The 19,181-nt window shown below is 43.4% G+C and overlaps 1 protein-coding gene across 1 annotated transcript; it reads right to left on the bottom strand.

The window, feature by feature from the left end:
- Window positions 1–40: 40 nt before the first annotated feature.
- On the bottom strand, window positions 41–6,425 carry ercc4 (excision repair cross-complementation group 4). The gene is made up of 10 exons (XM_084568053.1): window positions 6,125–6,425; window positions 5,252–5,432; window positions 4,008–4,203; window positions 3,702–3,909; window positions 3,055–3,235; window positions 2,826–2,957; window positions 2,592–2,696; window positions 1,389–2,049; window positions 1,173–1,285; window positions 41–1,068 (listed from the first exon to the last, which is right to left on the bottom strand). Exons 1-10 carry the CDS (start codon window positions 6,299–6,301, stop codon window positions 329–331), a joined length of 2,694 nt encoding a protein of 897 aa, XP_084424179.1. The 5' UTR covers window positions 6,302–6,425; the 3' UTR covers window positions 41–328.
- Window positions 6,426–19,181: the final 12,756 nt, after the last annotated feature.

The raw sequence follows: 19,181 nt of genomic DNA on the forward strand, positions 1-19,181 counted from the left end.
AATATAAAAGATGTTTTCAGAGTGCTGTAAAACATTTGTTCGAGAAAGCTTTATTTGAAAATGACAGATAATTTCAAAAAAATCCCAAAATATAAAAATATTATTTAAAAAAAAAAGTTTGACATATTACAAACAATAAATATCTGCAATATTTTAGTTCATTCCACACTTAAATATCACACACATTTCACTTCTCTCATTCTGTACAAAAACAAGGTGTCGGTTCAGTCTGCATTGATCTTCATCTGGTTTTAAAATGCAGAGCTAATCTTGATGGCACTGAAAATACATTTGTATACATGTGTCAGAGGTCCTGCTTTACTGTCCATCATGTCTGTTTGGTTTTCTGCACAGGAGCTGGGACATCAGCAGCGTTATGCAGAAACTCGTACAGCAACTTGGCACTGTTAGTATTCCCGAGTATTTCTGCAAGCTTATCCTGACTCAGTTTGACTAGGTCTGCAATGCTGTCCGCATTTTTTATAAGAGCCCTGTAGTTTTTCATATTGACCCCAGGCATTTTCAACAGGAAGTCATAAGGTCCCGGGTTGTAGAGGTCTGCAGATTCAGCCACTGTGTCTGACTCAGCCGTGACTGCCTGAGCCGCTGAAGCATCAGGTTCGAGTCGGCCTTGCTTCAGTTCCAGGAAGAGCTCGGCTGTGGCGTGCGGGGACGGGCACCATAGTATACGAAGCCGTGGGAAGTGCAACGTGAGCAAGGTAAGCTTCGAAGAGATGTCATTTGACGAAATCTCATGACGGAAATCTGACCGGGCCACTAAGGAAAACGGTTTAGCTGGGTCGAACTCAATGAGCAGCACTGGTTTCCTGTAGTAGCGGGTCATGGAGAGGCACTGCGTGTAGAGGCGGCCGCTCTGCAACGAGCCAATCAGGTCACTGACGCTCTTGCGCTCGACGCATGTGTCCGGGGTCAGGATGTAGTCACCTACTTCTAGGGTGACAGGCTCGATGTCCAGCCCACGGCGGTGGAGCAAGGAAGGCAGTTCGCTGCGGAACTCACGCATGTCCACAATGACTCGTGAGGGCTCCTTGGGCTGCTCCTGGCCTCCTGGTTGTTGGACAAAGAATTAAATAAAACCATAAACCAGTCAGATACAAACTACACACCATTTTAAATGTGAAAATGATCATTTAGAATAAAAACAGACATGCCTGCTTTGCGGCTGTTGGTGGTGGCATTAGCAGGTTCTAAATTTCTAGCGAGGTCTAGGTTGGTGTCTTCTCGTCCTTCCCTCTCCTCTGGGATGACCATAGTAGCCTTTTCCCTACAGAAAAACACAACAAACACCAATGAGGAGCCAACACTTCAACACAATACACCTAAACACGTACTACCAAGATACATGAGGAGAAAGAAATGGTTCTGACCTGATGAGATGTTCAAATGCTTTCTTCTCCTTAGACAGTGCAGTGAGGTACTTCTGTTCTTCTGTGGAGCCTCCATAGATGAGGAAATACACCCTGAGTGCCTTTCCAGGCCGGTTAGCTTTGTAGATCTCTAGCTGGCGGACAAAACTCAATTCAGCGTCATACAGCACCACAAAGCTGGGCTCCACCTCATGCAGCACCCTGGTCAGGCTATGGGGGTCAGTGCAGCCTTTAAGTGGGTGGATGACAGTCAGCGGCTCTTTTAGGACACCATAATAGGCATCTGATGACAAATCTAACTTGAGCTCTTCCTCTTCTCCGTCGTCCTCCTCCACCAGTTCATCCTCGTCTCCGCTGCTGCCCATCGCGGCCGCTTCGCCCGTCTCCTCTTTCCCCATCATCTGCGTCAGGGTCAGCGACGGCCTGCTTTTGCCCTTCGTGGTCTTTTTTTTCTGAGCGGGCTCCTTTCCTTTGGGTCCTTTCTTGACCCAGTCTTTTCCCTTTTGGTGAGAGTCCAGCTCAAAGGCGGCAGCCGCTGAAGCGTCCCGTTTACCGATCGTGCGGGCGTAGAGTCGGTTGAGGAGCCAGTCAGAGCCGTGCCTGATGTACTGCTGCAGCTGGGCACAGGTCCGGTCATCACTGGCACAAATCAGCACACGGCCTTAGGGAGACATGATAGGAAAAGCAGTTAGGAAAACACACACAGCAGGGTTTTACATATTGTAGCAACATTATACAAACTTGGACGGAACAATTTGGAAAAACAATAGGAAAAAATTGCACAGTGTCTATATTTTTGTTGTCTATATTGTATGAAATGACATATCTGTATTAAGTATTATCAAAAAATCATTCAAATTAAACAAATCTGATTAAATATTTAGACTAGAAAGAGAATAAAACCAACTTTTCAGTGAACTTGCATACTTTTCTACACTAAAAAGAAACAAATGATCTCAAACTTATTAAGATGCACAAAAAAATGTTTATTTTAAATATGATTCAACATAAGGAGCTCATCTTTTTATATGCTTTGCCTGTACTGCATAGGGTGACATTTTAACTGCCTAAAGATAATTTCAATCAACAGCAAAGTTACCTTGCAGAATCTATAAGCTAACACCTATAATATTCCCTTGCTGTAGCACATTATTTGGACTGTTGGCAGAGCATTTTAATGTTTTAATAGCACTGAGCTCTGACCTGGTTCATGCTGAGAGCTCTTGTTCTCCCTCTCAATCTCCTCCAGCACCTCAGTCAGTGCCTCCCACTTTGGGCTCTTCTCCAGCACCAGCTCCCGCTTCACCTCTGAAACCCACACACACATTGAGCCTTTAGTCATCTAAACTTGACTCTACACACAGACACATGCAGATACATTTGTGGATATCTACTCTGAAGAACACACTGTCAGAGATCTGCCCACTGGTCGGTTACCTGAAGCGGAGGACATCTTCTGTTTCTCTGGATCTGCTCCCACTTTGAGTTTCTTTTTGCTTTCAGGAATGCGGTACACTCTGCTCCTGGCGTTCACGAACATGGAGGTACTGGAGTCCAGGAACAGCCAACCTGACAGTTCCAACAGACACGTCCATCAGAACAATGAAAGAACAGAACCGACACATCTAATCAGGCTCTAAGAGCAGCTCAAGCACATTGAGTTTACCCGAATTGGAGCCAAAGCTCTTTTGGCTGGAACGCAGTGACTCAAGCAGATTGAGGAAGGTGACACAGTCGTACTGGGTGAGGTAGAGCAGGAGGACCCTCAGCACCTTAAGGTCCTGAACCAGGGCCTTGGTCTTTGCCCCTAGCTGATGCCATAGGGGATCCAAGTAGTGACGGATAGTCTGGAGGGGAGATGGTAAAACGTTTAAAAAAGTACATTAAAAGCTGTATCCATGTGCTACTTAAATTTCCCTGTAATGTAAATGTCCCATGGGGAATGTCTCCACATCTTTGAGGCCAACCCTCCCAAAAAGCCAAGCCTGCTCTGATTGGTCAGAGCAGCACTGCCCCTTTGATTTGAAGCCAGCAGTGCCACAGTAAAAGAGCAACAAAGTGTGGGAAGGGCGTGAGAAATTCAAAAGTGAATGAAAAGTCTTTCATTGGATACACAATTAGTACACGCCCTCAAGGGCAGGCTGAGTTCAACATCATAAAGAATCATTTTTGCTTTCAGGAGGATCATGTCACCCATGTTTTTTTGTTGGTCTAATCACATCCTGCCTTTAAAAATCTTTATCATTCAATGTAACTTCATGATCTGAGGTCAAATTTGTCATGGCAGCTTAATGTGTCATATATCTATTAAACCTTTTCAAAAGAGTTTCCTAGTGTGTTTTCCAGTGACAGGTCCTCAGCCTCTAGGGTGGGGTTGTAGCGTTTCAGCTCCTTCAAACAGGCGCTCATGATGTCCAGGATGGAGCTCTGGATGGCCCTCATAGCTGGCGTCAACGACACATGAAGTTCCACAACTTCTGGCTTGTGCCTGTCCAGCGCTGTGTTCACTGACACTTGAAATCTGTCGGATGAAGGACACCGTGCACAAATATGAAGAGATGTTGGACGCATTATTAATGTTATTATTAAAAAAAAAACACCTGCCAGGAAATATCATACCTGGGCCACAGATACAGCTTCTTGACAAAGAGGTTTCTCATCACGCGCTCAACTTGGCAGAAGCCTGAGGAGAAAGCTGTGGCCTTGTCAGTGAAGGCCTTAATGAAGCCTGTCTTGTTCTTCTGTCTGAACAGACGCAGGATGAAGGCCTCCTGGCATGATTCGATGATTTTATGAGCGCGATACACCAGGATACCTAAGGAGAGAGTTACAGAAAGTCAGTCTATAGCACCAAAAAAGCCCAACAATAAATAATATATGGCTGAAACTTTCTCTACCTTTATGTGTTTCATGGTTTTTGTACATTTAACCCCACTTTTATTTCAAAGTGTGTTGAACGCAATCTTTTATTATTTTTAAGATATTTGACATTTTTCACCATTCTTGTAGGACTTTTACATATGCGTAACTCTGCAGTTCACAGTGTACTAGAGTTTTAAATCTGGTGTCTGTGGTGACATTCCTGCAATGTCGCACTGGCAGTAGGGTGTTTTATGTCGACCAGCAATGAATGGTTAAGCTGAAGAGGGTAGCAATCATGGAGTAAATGGAGTAGCAACCAGGAGCACGGCGGGCCCATGACAAAGAAACAAGAGTTATAAACGTAACTTGGGTTCTATGTATTCACTGTCTCTGGTGATCAGTGAGATCCCAGGAAGTATCCAACTAAAGTTTCTGATGCTAGAACACATGTAACAACTTCAAGTAGGACTAGGTTTAAAAATAAATAAATAAATAAATAAATAGATTTTCAGATTCAAAATTATCTTGATTTGAAAGATCAGATATTGAGTCTTAAAATCCTTGGATTGTTTATTTAAATACACCACACGAATACACACAAATCTAATCAATTCCTGCATCCGCTCATTAGAAATCTCGCTGCAACGAGGTTAGTCCTCGTATGAGGGAGATCCAAAATGAAACAGAAGCTGCAACCCTGACAGCATCATCAGGTCTGACAGCTCATTGAATTTTAAGAGTATGGTAACAGAGAAGAAGTACGCATAAGCAAAGCCTTATAAATGATGTGCCAACTAAGGTACAATATTGTGGAAATGCCAAAAAAACCACTCTGGAACCAGTGATAACATTAGTTTTAATTTAAAATAAAATTGTTTGGAAACTTTAATGTCTTTAAATGAATCCATACTGAATCAAACTGATTCAAATCAGGACACTGTGTATAGGAATTGAAACAAAGCGATTCAGGAAATCTGTAGCATTTTAGCAAAGTGTCTGACCTGATATGAGATGAGCAGGGATGCGGTCAGTGAGGAAGTCCACCACCAGGATTCTGCTGGTGACAAACAGCACCCCTCCCTCAGTGTAAACGTTATAGCGCTCAGTGCTCTGGACATCGCTGGTCACTGTCCTGGGAAGGTGGGTCACACCCTCCACTCGCAGCTGCTCTGTGAAATACTCCTGAGAAGGAAGGACGACAAAGAAATGTTGTTAAACGCAATACACAGAGAGGAGGGGTAGAACGCTGAAAACTGACACCCACTACTGACAGTAAACCAGAAAGTATAAAAGCAAGAACTACCCTATGTGGAATATAGTCATAATTAAGACACACGTGCTTCCCTTTTCTTACTGCAACAATTCAAAATGTCTAACTCCTATAAGGTTTTATTTTGACGACAATTTAGTTACACATTTACCATAAAAAAAAGATTCACAACAGAAGTGTGTAATTATGTGTTGCTCTGCACTCACTTGACAAAACATTAGGTACACTAATACACACTACACTAAGAAATACACATAATACAGCAGTCCTAAACTCCTGAATCTCCCTTCATGACTATTATAATGTTTAGTTTAAGGAGAAACAGTGTTAAACTGGACTGAATTAAACGCTAAAGTGTCTCTATTAAACGCTAAAGACTTGGGGTTATCAGAATAATAGAAACATGTGCCAGCAACAATACAATTCAATCATTGAACTAAGATTTAGTCCAGGACTGCTATATTAAAATGTACTCGTTTTCAGTAGTGTACCTAACACTCTGGCAAGTGAGCTAGCCACCTTGCTAGCTCACGTCACCTAGCAACGGGTGGGTTAGGAGGCGTTCACAGGAGATGTGGAGCTAGCTAAGCTAACTCATCCTGACCTGTTCAGGCGTAGTCGTGTTGAGCAGAAGGACCAGACTGCCCTGCTCCGAGTAAACCCGCATAAACTGCAGCAGGATGCGGTCTATCCCCATTCCCTCAGCCACCACCAGCAGCCCGTCACAGCCGAAGAGGCTGAGAAACATCTCCGTCTCAAACTCCAGCAGCGGTCGCGCCATTTCGGAGCCTCAGGATACTAAAGTCAACAAGTTGTCTCTCACATCCAGCGCTAATTGATAGGCAAAAGCGACCAAAGCTCAAGTGAACCAGACACAGGAGTAGATGCTCGTATCTTGTTGGTCAGTGTTTTGAAATTGCACATCCGGTGACGCTTTAAACAAGCGCCGACCAATGGCGCCGACCAATGGCGCCGACGCGACAGCGAGTGTGGCGGTCAAGAACAAGCGCGCCATCAAGTGACGGGGAGGATTATTGCAGGTGTCAGTTTATCTTTGTAACTACTAAAAAACGATGTGACGAAAATGTTTTAAACGATGATGAGTATTTAAATGTTTGTGGGAAAACCACAATACGTGAAAGTTAATTGCTAATACCATTTAAACGTTTGACTTTCCAAAATGGCTGCTCATGAATGGAAGCCTTTAAAAGGACTCTAAAATCTCCGATTTAGATTTCCCCAGAAGCTTGTGAATGCAGCAGCTAGGATAAATAGAATTGTAAATATACTTTGAAATTGCTTAGTTGTACCTATTCCTAACAAGAAAAACACATGTTGGTGAAGATTAAAGCAGTGGTTTGGCATGACATAGCAATTTATCAGTGAATACAGAAAACAATCTGATTTTGATTGTGTTATTCTACTAATAGCACTATGAAGCTTTTGAACGCCATTAGTAGAATAAATGAATAAATAATGAAATAAAATTCCACAATCAAATAACACAATGAGCTTAGAAATCCGGGGTACAGCACCAGCAGCTGAACTTGCACAACAAAACCCAGCCAGATGGGCTTTGTAAAACTCAACCAAAGTCAACCTTTCGTTTCTCCATCATAAGAGCAGAGGCTGAGGGGACCCGAATGGGTCTCTGCACAGGAGAAGGGCGTTGCTGAGCCCACCACCTCTTCCAACACATTCAGTCTCGCTCAGCACGGCACAGACATGACTCATGATAGCTGTGAGACTTCAGGCCTGAATTTAGCTACTTTGATGTTTGTGTCTGTCACTTATTCGGCATGGAACCAGATTAAATTAAACACATGCGCCCTTTGAGCGGTACTCATTGTGAATTATCAGGGCAATACTTCATTCCTTCCTTCCTTCCTGTCTTTCCTTTGACTCTACTGCTGTAAAAAGTTAGTTCAACTTACCCTTGAAATGACACAGGAAACTCAGTGTGTGTGTGTGTGTATGTGTGTGCGCAATTGTCTGTCGACTGAGTCTGCCAGGAAAACCTAATTTCTTTAATATCCTCATTTTGAATAAATGAGGGATGAAGGACTGTTGCAGACATTAACTAAGTATTAATTAAAACTCATATTTCAGTGGTTCTTCCATCACTAATGGATTTCATTAATGCTGTCAACAAGTAAAGGAAGAGTAATAAGTTTTATCAAGCAGGATAAATATGGAAACTCCTGTCTACACACGTTTTTCTACTTTTGATTTAAATTTGAGCTGATTGGTGTAAGGTATAATAATAATACTGAAGAAGCACATCCTCAGTTAACCACGTTTATGGCCGCAGTCTGAGGAACAGGCCTGTTTCAATGCATCCCGTATGCACCAGGTCTGTAAAATAATATTTTCCCCAGTTTGACTGATGTTCATGAATCTTTGATTTCAACCCCACCCGCCATGTTCAGGATAAGAACTGGGCCTCGTGGCTTACTGGAGAGTTGTATGATGCGCCACTGACGCCTGTCCAATTTGTTCAGCTTTACTTCTTCCACTTTGCACTCCAGGAACATTTATTATACTCCACTGACAGATATAGTTAGTAGTACTTTTTAGATTTTCCACAAAACCAAATACAGAGAATAGCAATACATTATTTAAAGCAGCAATTTCCAACATGTTTTGTGTGGGGGACCTCTTCGAAAAAGCAGGATCCCCACACTAACAGATATAAAAACAGATTTTACCAGTTGGCCGTCATGCTGTCAAATCAAAAATCTGCTCATCTCATCTCATATCATCTCATGTGTTATAGCATAACATTATGACCAACGTCCTAATATTGTGTAGGTCTCCCTTGTGCCTCCAAAACAGCTGTGACTCATCAGTGAATGGACATGGGCCTTCTGAGAGTGTCCTGTGGTGTCTGGCAGCAGAATGTTGTTAGTGGGGTTGAGGGGAGGGGCCACTGTGGATCATCCTACAGATACTTGATCAGTTTGGGATCTAGTGAATTTGGAGGCCAGGTCAACACCTTGTGCTGTTCTTCATGTTTTTTGAGTTGTTTGAGTATTTTATTTTTATTTTTTTACATTTATCTTATAACTTTAGTTACTAGTTTCTTTAAGAACTAAGATTTTTCCATACAAAACACCTATTTAACCTCAAATATACTGTTGTGTTCAACTAAAAATGAACCTGCCTTATCAGATTAATCCTCATTTAAATATTTGTTCATATTAGATTGATACAGTTAAAAATTAGCTCCAACTCAACAACAGCTAAATTCTACTTTTACATCAATGCATGACTCATAACGAGAAAATTATGTGATACACTGTATAATAGTAACATGTTTCTGCATTGAGTATGCCTCACTAATGATGTTGTGGAAAAGTGGAAGCAAAATCCCGGCAGGCAGGTTCTAAAATCTTGTCAGCGTTTGCAGAGGACTGAGCTCTGCTCATGTCTATTTTATCCTTACAGCACCGTCTGCAAGTGCATCACACCGCGGGCTTTTCTATGATTATTGGTAGTCGGTCCATATGACCTGATGCTGAAAATTCTCACAAACTGCAGGCTGAGAAGGGTGTTGCAATATGTATAGAGAAATTTACAAAAACGCGTTGCAACTCTCCAGCCAACATCAAAGGTGACCCTGAAGGTAGCAGGAGACACAACACTGGACCCATGCTGCGTGCCCTGGACGGCGTAAGGCTATCGGGAAGGTTTTATCGGTCCTTTGAACAGAACCTGAGCACTCGAAATGAGATATGAGGGAAAGCAAAGCCTATCATGAGAAGTGAGACTCTGACGCGGTATGAAAAGCTGGGTGAGGTTATTGCCAAGAAATATGAGGAGAGAAGGGACATTTTAAAATGTAACATCCAAAAGGGATAAGCCTCTCGTAGCTTTGTGTTTAGCTTAATTTCCTTTTATGTAGTTGATTGTTATGTCAATCTTTAGCTAAATAGAGATAGAGAAGTCACAATGAAACTCAGCGTACAAATTACTTCATTGTCTCATTGTTCTGCAATGACAGACGGAGGATGAAAGTAGTGCACTTTCATAAGCAGGCCTATAGAGAGCAGTGGAGCACTTTGTTTTGCAAAATTACACATTTTGCAAGACCAGTGTACCTCTGGGGTGATCAGTGTGTGAGAACATGTTTGTCCAGCCTCTATCTGGAGGGGGTGGGCATCAGCAGCTTAATGTCAGGATGAAAACTGTTGCAGGCTCTTTGGATGGAGTGATAATATGTCACCATTAGCACTGGCTGGAAAGAAAGGAAAAAAAGCAACATGATTGATTCAGCTACAGCTTTATGGTACGTGAAATTGAATCAATCGATCCTCTAACGTGCTCAGAGTAACCAGCACGATGAAGCCGGGGCGGATGGCACGCACGTGAAGGATCGTGGTGAAAACTGTTCACTCGCGTCCCTTTGCGCCAAGCGAGGCGAAGTGCAAAAAGTGAGCGTTTGGCAGCTGATGGGCGTCCCGTCATCGTGGCTTGTGTGGCATCACTGTAAATGAGAGGAGAACAGCTTGAAATTGATAGCAGCCCCGGAGGATAAAATAAGATGAGATATTTAACACTGCCTGCCCGGCTGCAGTGTGGGAGGGGAAGGAGAGAGAGAGAGAGAGGGAATGGAGAGGGAGAGAGAGAAGAGAAAACAGCTAAAGGCCTGATCCGCCCCTCCAGCCCTCATTAGGAAAAGAGTGCAGCAGCAGCAGGGTTTTGTTGTAAATGGAGGGCTAAGCCTGAGAGCCAAACTCAAAGGCCAAACTCAAGGCCAAACTTAAAGCCTCCGGTGGTTAAGGCACGCACTCTAAATATATATATATATGAGAAATACTCTTGTTTGCTTTTATTGGAGTTGATTAAACTCTCATATGTCTGCTAAATATGAACCAGCAGGTTATAATAAAATTAGACGGGACTGATTCCCCGTAGGGAAATTTAAGGCGATACAGCAGGATACAAGAGGAGGCAATAATGAAATATGTGGTATACGTTTTTGAGTGCAATCACTGAAGGCTGGACTCACTTGGTGATGTGGCGTCATCGAGTCTCATGGATCTTGGTGAGAAAGAACCTCTTAAATGTTTTTTTTTTTTGTGGCCGATTTCTCTCTTGAGCTGCCTCAGCTCGCCACAGAGGGGTTGGCTGTCCGTGATGGCCTTCAGCTTCCCTTACATCCTCTTCTCTGTCATTGCCTCCACGATGTCCAGTTCCTCCCAGACCTTTGAGCTAGTTTGTTTTTCGTCAGATACCCAGTTTGTTGGCACCACAAAGCTTCACGCCCAGAGCCTTGTAGGTGTCCATCCTCTCCACCAGCCTGATAGCGACAGGGGTTTAGGAATATCTTCGACCGGATGTCCACCACCAGCTCCTTGGTCTTGCCCTACCTTTGTTTGGTTATAGCTGCACCTCTGGGAAAACATTAACTTGGCTAGATGTCTGTGAAGGTTCTCAGTCATCCAAGTCATGGTATACAAAGACTCAGCAAAATAAAAGCAGCTGGACTTGCTGGGTTTACTTAAAGACGTTACACATGGCTCTTTTGAGTAACCCTAACCCTAACCCTTACCATTCTTGTTTTACTTTTGTGAAGAGGCTAAGCTAAGCTAAGATGTTGGGCTGCTGGCAGTAATTTCAGGCTTTGCTCTTTTCTGAATGTAACAGCAACAAACTGGAAAAAGACATATGCTTCAGTCACCTTTTATTTTGGTAAAGGTTTTCGGGAGTTTTATTTATTTATTTATTTTTTGCGAGGAATGTGAAACTGATGGGCATCCTTTAAATGTTCAAACTGTGTAGTTTCTGCACCAGCCATCTTCTGTGCTGCTGGAGTGCAGTTTCCCGCAACCACAGGTCAGTATCTGGCCATCAACAGACTCTAGTCTTTCAAGTTTCTGATGGGCAACACCCACAGATGTTCCCATTTAAACCCCAACCCCCCTCCAGGCTTTTAGAACTGAAGGAGCTACTTGGATGAGTTGCGAAACTTCTCCAAGGAACCCAGCAAGTTCAGTTGCCCTGGGTATACACCATGACCTGGATGACCTAGAACCTTCACAGACAAATGTCCAAATAGTGTTTTTTCCAAAGAAAAGAATACATGCCACAGTTGCAAGTGTCCACCATTAAGGTGTTGTGTTTTTTCTTACACCTCAGGTTAAACTTAGACCAACTAAGGGTCAAATTTTGAAAAGTATGACTCACTTAAAAGCTTTTAGCCATGAGAGCACTCACGAATTCAGAAAATGGTGCAAGCTGAGCCGAGTTTCAGTGGACGTAAAAGTACTCCAGCAGCGAGGAAGTTGGCTGCCGCAGACACTACAGCATTTCGGGCCTCGTGACCCTTGATCACTCCCGCACCTTTAGCGGAATGCGGCTAAAGATTACGGTGCTTGGGAACGGCAGAGTGGCGCCGCCGCGCGCTCGCAAATTGAGATTATTACTGAACACCCTCTGCGCGCTGGAACATAGATGAGGGAGAGGAGCTTTTTGGCACTCAGAGCTGGGTCAAGCAGCACCAGTCAAACACAGCCCCTGTGTTGCTCAACCGTAATGACACACACAGAAGTCATTTCTTTGTTTATGTGATGGTGGGAGCTGATTACAAAAAGCAACTAGATCTACCTTTTTTTTTTTTATTATTTGTTTTTCCAAGTCTACAATTTGCATATATTATCAGTGACAGAACAAGGGAATACACATTATGACAGGGGAGAGCTAGAATTGCTGCATCGTGGTTGTGTGCAGCCACCAACCAGTCAAGTTGCAGTTGAGGCTCGAATTATATACACTGATCAGCCACAACATTAAAACCGATGACAGGCGAAGAGAATAACTCTGATTACTTGTTACGGTGCAATGTTCTGCTGGAAAACCTTTAGTCGTGGCATTCACGTGGATGCTCCTTTGACATGTACCACCCACCTAAACGTTGCTGCAGGACGATGCAATGCAAAATGCTTAGGACTGCTAAAAAACAATCAAACAAATCAATAAACCGAATATCTACGGGATGTGGTGGAACAATCCTGATCGACAGAGGCCTCTTCCCAGAACCCACAGGACAAAGAGGCTCCCACTGTCAGCGTTCTGTTACCACACACTACAGGACACCATCAGATGGTCTGTGTCCATTCCCAGATGAGCCACAACTGTTTTGGAGACAACAGGGAGACACAGTATTGGCCTATGTGTATTGGCTCATGATAAAAGGGCATTTCGTGTATTTTTGATTGTACGATTGCAGCAAAAAACGTGCTGTCTTTATCACATGGTGGATCAACAATCACCTGAAGCTCAGGATCAGCAAAACCAATGAGCTCGTGAGGAGCTCTTCCAGGGAGAAGAAGTGAGCACGGTGGACTTCTACCAAACACCCGTGTGGCATTTTGTCACATTTAAAGCTTATATTCTTGAGTTAGGAACGAAAGTGTGCTTTATGAGGTCACAGTGAACCTCACCCTGACTCACCAGATGCAAACAGTTGTGATATATCCTGCCATTGGGCACTTATTTCACTTTGCATTCTTCTCCCCTTTCCCTGTATGTAGGTTACATATTTTCAAAATCCCCTTCGCTAAGGGAAAAAAAAAAACACCCCTAAGCTAGCAACCTTACAAGCTGAAGATGGCAGGTTTGGATTGTGCAATAAGCCAGATCTGCTTGACTCCTATCGTGAATACGTCTTAACAAGATCTACAAAGAATACCTTTTTAAATATTTGTCTTACTGAGACGTTCTTGCATGACCTACAGTATTTTCTGATGCAACCATCTTTTTATTCTAGTATCAGCATTTGCCAGCGACGCTGACTTGGTCAGTGTGGCGGTCCCCTTCACACAAGCTTCTGTAATGCATTTTTAATACATTCTGCAAGAACAACACACAACTAGCAATTCGCCTGTGGTTTTAATGAGGACAGTGAGTTCTTCCACAGCTAAAGTACAGGCAGGGGTCAACTCCAAGACACCAATTATGAAATAATATTTGTTTTTACCATTACAGGTTGTACAGAGTCGAAGTTCCGTCCATCTTTTATATGTTTTTGTGGCATTTACTTTGGTGTGATATAATTATTTTGTCTATTTTGCTCTGCCCACGACGCTTGCATTTCTTTCAAAGACACACACAAACAAGCCAGACTGTTTTCTCCATTATCACGGCATAATGATGAGCGCAGCCGGATCAATGGTCAGGCCTTCGAGACCAGTCTGGCCGACTACATCGACCTTGACCTTTGACCGAAAAATTGGAATCAGTTCATCCTCGAGTCTAATCGAACATTTCTGTCCAATTTGAAGATATCCCTGTGGCCAGTCCTGACATATCATGTGCAGAGACAATAAAAAAAAAATAAACCTTCCTCGTGGTCAAATACAGCCTGAAAAAAAAATATGAAGAAATCTGATTTAAATGATCTATCGAGGCAAATCTATGGCTCGTGTAAAAGGCATGAACAAGGCTGGCTGCCAGTCACTTCAGCAAATCCCCGTGACAGCAGATGCTAATAAAGTGCATGTGAATATAGCATTTACGAGAAAAAATGGGAACAGAGCGGAGAGCTGAGAGATATGTGTCTTTCTCTGAAGGCTCACAAACGCATTTTTCCTCCTCGTAGTGTTTGGTGAACTGGAGCAACTGCTGGCTTTGTCAAATGGGCATATTAGATAAATAATTCAAGGTGGCTGGCAGACTGAATGCTTGGAGGACGGTGTCAGTAGGTGACAGGGGAGACACGTTACAAGCTGGAGTGAATGTCGGTGATGCATTAGAGGGAATGGCTAGTGTGTGTGTGTGTGTGTGTGTGTGTGTGAGAGAGAGAGAGAGAGAGAGAGAGAGAGAGAGAGACAGACAACGGGAAAAACACATGAGCCTTTTTTGGTGAGAATATGAGACAATGATACAGAGGGAAGAAGCAACTATGTGCTTGTGAGGAAGTGGTCCATTCACAAATGGAGAAATACCCACACATGCAAGTTTTCAGGACTAATTAGGAAATCTCACTCAGAGTTCGTGGAAGAGAACGGCAAACTGATCCTCCTCCAGAGCGCAGACTAGTGCATCAGTGTTTTCTGTTTGATGTTGCGGACACACATTTTCTCTGTCCATAAACCAATAAACTCTAAATCCTGACAGATCCGGGGGCCCGATATCGACCGGCGCACCTCAAATCCACAACACTTCACTTCCTGGACCAGAGATACGGAGCGGAGGAAGTACAAGATAGAAACCAAAGGGGAGAAGCAGAGATCAAGGCTTCTCAAAGGCTGATTTTGATCTCTGCCGGCGATGTCCTGGAGGGGAGAGGCTCCGAACTCGGTGCCGGGGAGGAGGGGTGTGGGAAGGTGATGAGTGGAGGTTGAGAGGGTGATGTTGGTTTAAGCATTGGTTTCACGCTCACAGCATGCTGACACTGAGGCTTGACGCAGAGAGCTGCATCCTTCACCTCAGCTGGATAAGTTTCCACTGCTGCACCACTTTATGTGCACATAGGGTAAGGGATCTTTTTCAAAATAAAACTAGAAACTTGTATTTAAGAAGAGCTTTTCTACATTTACAGTAACAATGACACGTCACCTCATACATTCACACTCCCCTTGCTCAAGCGGGCTTCGGTTGAACCGCTGACCCTCCCCTTCATGGACAACCCATTCTACCTGCAGGACTGAGCCGCAGCAAACAACCCTGATTCACATTTCAAGGTTTTAGAAAGACTAACTTGGAATATTTTTTCTTTTTAATGAGATGTGCTGAACATCTTAAGTTGCGGTTTATGCGTCTGTGGGACTAGACGGCATAACCTACGCACGTAGCCTATGCCGGTGCGAGCCATTTATACTTGTACGCCAGTCAGTCTGGTTCGCTCTGTGAAAACTAGTATATTTGTATATTTAATAAATATTCTGGTATATTTTTGTTTCTACTTCCTGCGAGTCACGCAAGTGCTTGTACCGTCGAACCTCCTCGGTCAACCTTTCCTCAACGTGGTCTGTCTTTATTGATCCAAAACAATCAGTCTGAAAACTGCGGAGATGGAGAAGCAGCCAGAAATACTAAAGAGGAAATACTACTAACAGCTCCTGCGGTCTGCGTCTCTGCCATTTCTGGGGAGGTGCATGTCAGCCGTAGCTCCAGTGTCAAGTTGACACAGAAGCATAAACTTCCTGTTATATTGAAACGCTGCACAAAAGTCCTTTTAATTGGTATTTAGCTTTTGCCTTCTTTATCTGTGGACAAGTGTTACAGTGTATGCTACTATTACCACTCCCACATATGTGGTTTCTCTTTGGCTAATTAGACCTCTCATTAGGTCTGCGTGGACACACAGATTGTGCCTTTTATTCATTCCTGTGCAATCGCTTTGTAGATTCAGCAGGTTTGCCTCTAGCTAGTGTCAGATGATTCTCAAGACCCTAGCTCTTTGTTGCCAGAGTCCCAAAGGAGCTGAGAGGCTATGCATCAAAGTTCTCAGGGCTCATTTGCTCTCATTTTGACTGATCTCAGCTCAGATGCATGGAAAGAAGGGCATCTGGAGGAGTGACGCAAGCTCTGGATGAAGCCAGTGTATTTACAGAGAGCCTGTAGAGATGATAGCACATATAGAAGATTTTTAGGGGACGGGTATATGCAGTGTAAACAGCATCTCGCTAGCAAACACATAAAAAAATACACAGTTCTCCTTAGGAAGCCAGATAGCTGTCAAGCCTCTGATGCAGTAAGTCAAAGGCAAAGGAGGATTTCAAACATTAACATTCCCCCATAATTCCTCTTAATCCAAACACTAACATAATAATAGGAAGTTCAATCTAATTGAGGGAAGGATGAAAGCCAAGGATATCCTGTGTGGGAAAAGATATTGGATTAATTAGTATTGGGGTAGCGTGTGCGAGCGTTGGGTTGCGTGCGTGCCAAACTGTGTTAATGCAACGGCATAAAGGCTATGCGTGGACGTGCGTTTGTGTGTTTGACAGCCCGTGAGAGGGTAATTGTCGTTGCATTACATCCTATATGTGGAGCGTCTTCAGTGAATGTTCACTGTCATAAGAAGCATGTTTGATTGGATTTTCCCGTTTTAATCACCCTGGCTCTATTTTTGCCTGTGGTGGTGGTAATTACAAGGGTGGATTAAATTTGAATGTCAACATGGTAAAGGCATGCAATCACTGTAAACACATAGAGGGATAGTGTATATGGAGGCATCATTTTAAATGAATCAATCTCACGTTTGGTGGGAGTGTACTTTTATCCCGAGGAAAACTGGTTGGTTTGTAAAAAAAGAGACTAAGGGTATCTGATGGACTTTCCTCAAAGGCACTCAAGGAGTCAGAGTTGCCTGTGCAAATGATGTTGTACAAAAAATATTTGTGCTTATGTTCATGCTTATGGCATAAAATACGATCGTTTACTCACCCATATAACTTTGGTGTCATTTGGAGTCTTTCAGACGATATTTAGATCCACGTATATCCATATAGTGAGAGTGACTGGGGCACTGAAACGCAGCCTCTAAATAACGCATTATCTGCCGCGAAACTCGTTCATTTCACCGATATTTTGTTATGATACACTAGTGCTATTTCCTGCTGAGTCCGGAGTTACCTGTTGTCTATTCGAGGACGTGCAGCGGTTTGTTGTTCTTTGGCCAGCTGTTCCTCTCTCTGCCTCCGCATCCTCCTTTCAACAAGCTCCTCATCCGTATACTCTGGCTCAGAACGGTAAGGACATCCATCATACACAAAGTCGTCGTTCACAACCTCAGAATAACAAAATATTGGTGAAATGAACGAGTTTCATGGCAGATAATGCGTTATTTCGAGGCTGAGTTTGGGTGCCCCAGTCACTCCCACTATGTAGACATACGCGGATCTAAATATCGTCCGAACGACTCCAAATGACACCAAAGTTATATGGGTGAGTAAACGATCGTATTTTATGCTAGAAATAAGGTCTAGGTTGTAAAAAAGCGGTAATTCCCCTTTAATGTTGTTTTCTAGTGTTTTGAGAACATTTTTCCTAAATCTTTACTAAATAGCTTCAAAACTTAACCAGATCTCAACCACTGAGTGTGCGCAGTTCACAAAACACTAGTCTGGGAATCCATCAGCAGCTGCAGGAAAAGCAACAGGACACAAGTTGTTTTCAGTGAAAGCCGGAAATACGAAGCTACAAACTGGCGCCGTGACGGACGCGATGCTCTGCAAATCAAAGACGAGCTGGCTTCAACTGCCTTTAGCGCTCCAATGATGCGGTGAAACTTCAACCAACCACTTGTGTTTCTTTCACCGGAAGACCGCACAACAAACAACGTAGCGATTTTGTAATGTTGCCACTTCGTAGTGTGAATCTTGGACAAACATGATTGGCCAGAAAATCATGTCACTTGCCTACAGATTGTGGATATTCATATGTACATATCTGTTTCTACGGATGAAGGACACTTACCAAGGTCAGTTCAAGGTACTTTGAAGCAAGTTTCATGGCAAGTTTTACCAGTAAACATTTTGTGGTTTTGCCATGTGATTTTCCACCAAATAACCTTAACTGCATATACCTGTCCTTAACCTTAACCCTAACCCTAACAATCATGTGTGTCATTTAGCACCATACAATGACACGCGGAAAATAGCAAACAAATGAATCAAAATCTTCCACAAAATAGCGACTGTAACAGTGCAACATTTCTTGATTTTGGATCTCTACTATAATCTCGACAATCAAAGGGGTGACATGTACAGTACATGCTTGGTATTCTGTTCTGTACAATATTACGTAAGTGTGTGCATGTCCTGCTTATTGTTCTTTTCATGTTTCCCACGTGTTCCTGTTAAATCAACTCCACTACAGGGGCTGAGTGCGATGGACAGAGGAAGTACATTTAGCCCAGGCTTTCCTTTTCTTCTTTTCATCCTTGCCTGAGAAACTGAGGAATATTAATATTTAGAGTGATTGTAGCATTCGCCTCGCGCCGCCTCGCCCCAGAGGCGCTTTCAGTGATGCGCAGCACGTCGGCACCCGTCAGTTTAGTGTGTTGTTAGCCTGCATCTTGGGTGCTAATGTTCCCCTCGGTTTATTGCTTGGTGAAATGGCTCCATTAGTGTCGAAGCCCACAGTAATGGCATGCAGATGGGCCGCCGAGCTCTAAGGCAAGCTAAGGGTTGTGAGAGAGAATGTTGACTGACAGGCAGGAAGTCAAGACATCTACCTTTATAGTGTGTGTCTGTGTGTGTGAAGAAAATGGACTACTGTTTTCCAGCATTCCTAGACCTTACATACGGCATGTGCACACGAGTGTCTGACAGTGTGTCTCAGTGTGCGTTATTGTAGGTACTTGAGCTAACAGGGGTGCGTATGCACGTGCACGAGAGAAAAAGCGCATGCATGTGTGTGTTTATGTGTGCTGTGTCTCCTCTCAGGGGACAACATGCGGTTTAGAGACATGCTCACTTCTATTCAGCTGTTACACTCTGCTGCTCCTTGGGGGTCTTACAGACGAGACACAGCAGTGAGAGGAGAGTTGTTGTGATGACAGTGGGAAATGGCTGCTATGCTGCTCTACAAATTGCTTCGCTGGCTAAAAGAAACTTTAAGTTGGTTGGCAGTGGCCTGTGGGAGCTTTGAACTTTCATACTTAAACATAAAATATCCAGATCTGCCGCCACCGCACACACACGCTTCTT

Source organism: Chelon labrosus, assembly GCF_963514085.1.
Source record: "Chelon labrosus genome assembly, chromosome: 19".
Taxonomy (NCBI): domain Eukaryota; kingdom Metazoa; phylum Chordata; class Actinopteri; order Mugiliformes; family Mugilidae; genus Chelon; species Chelon labrosus.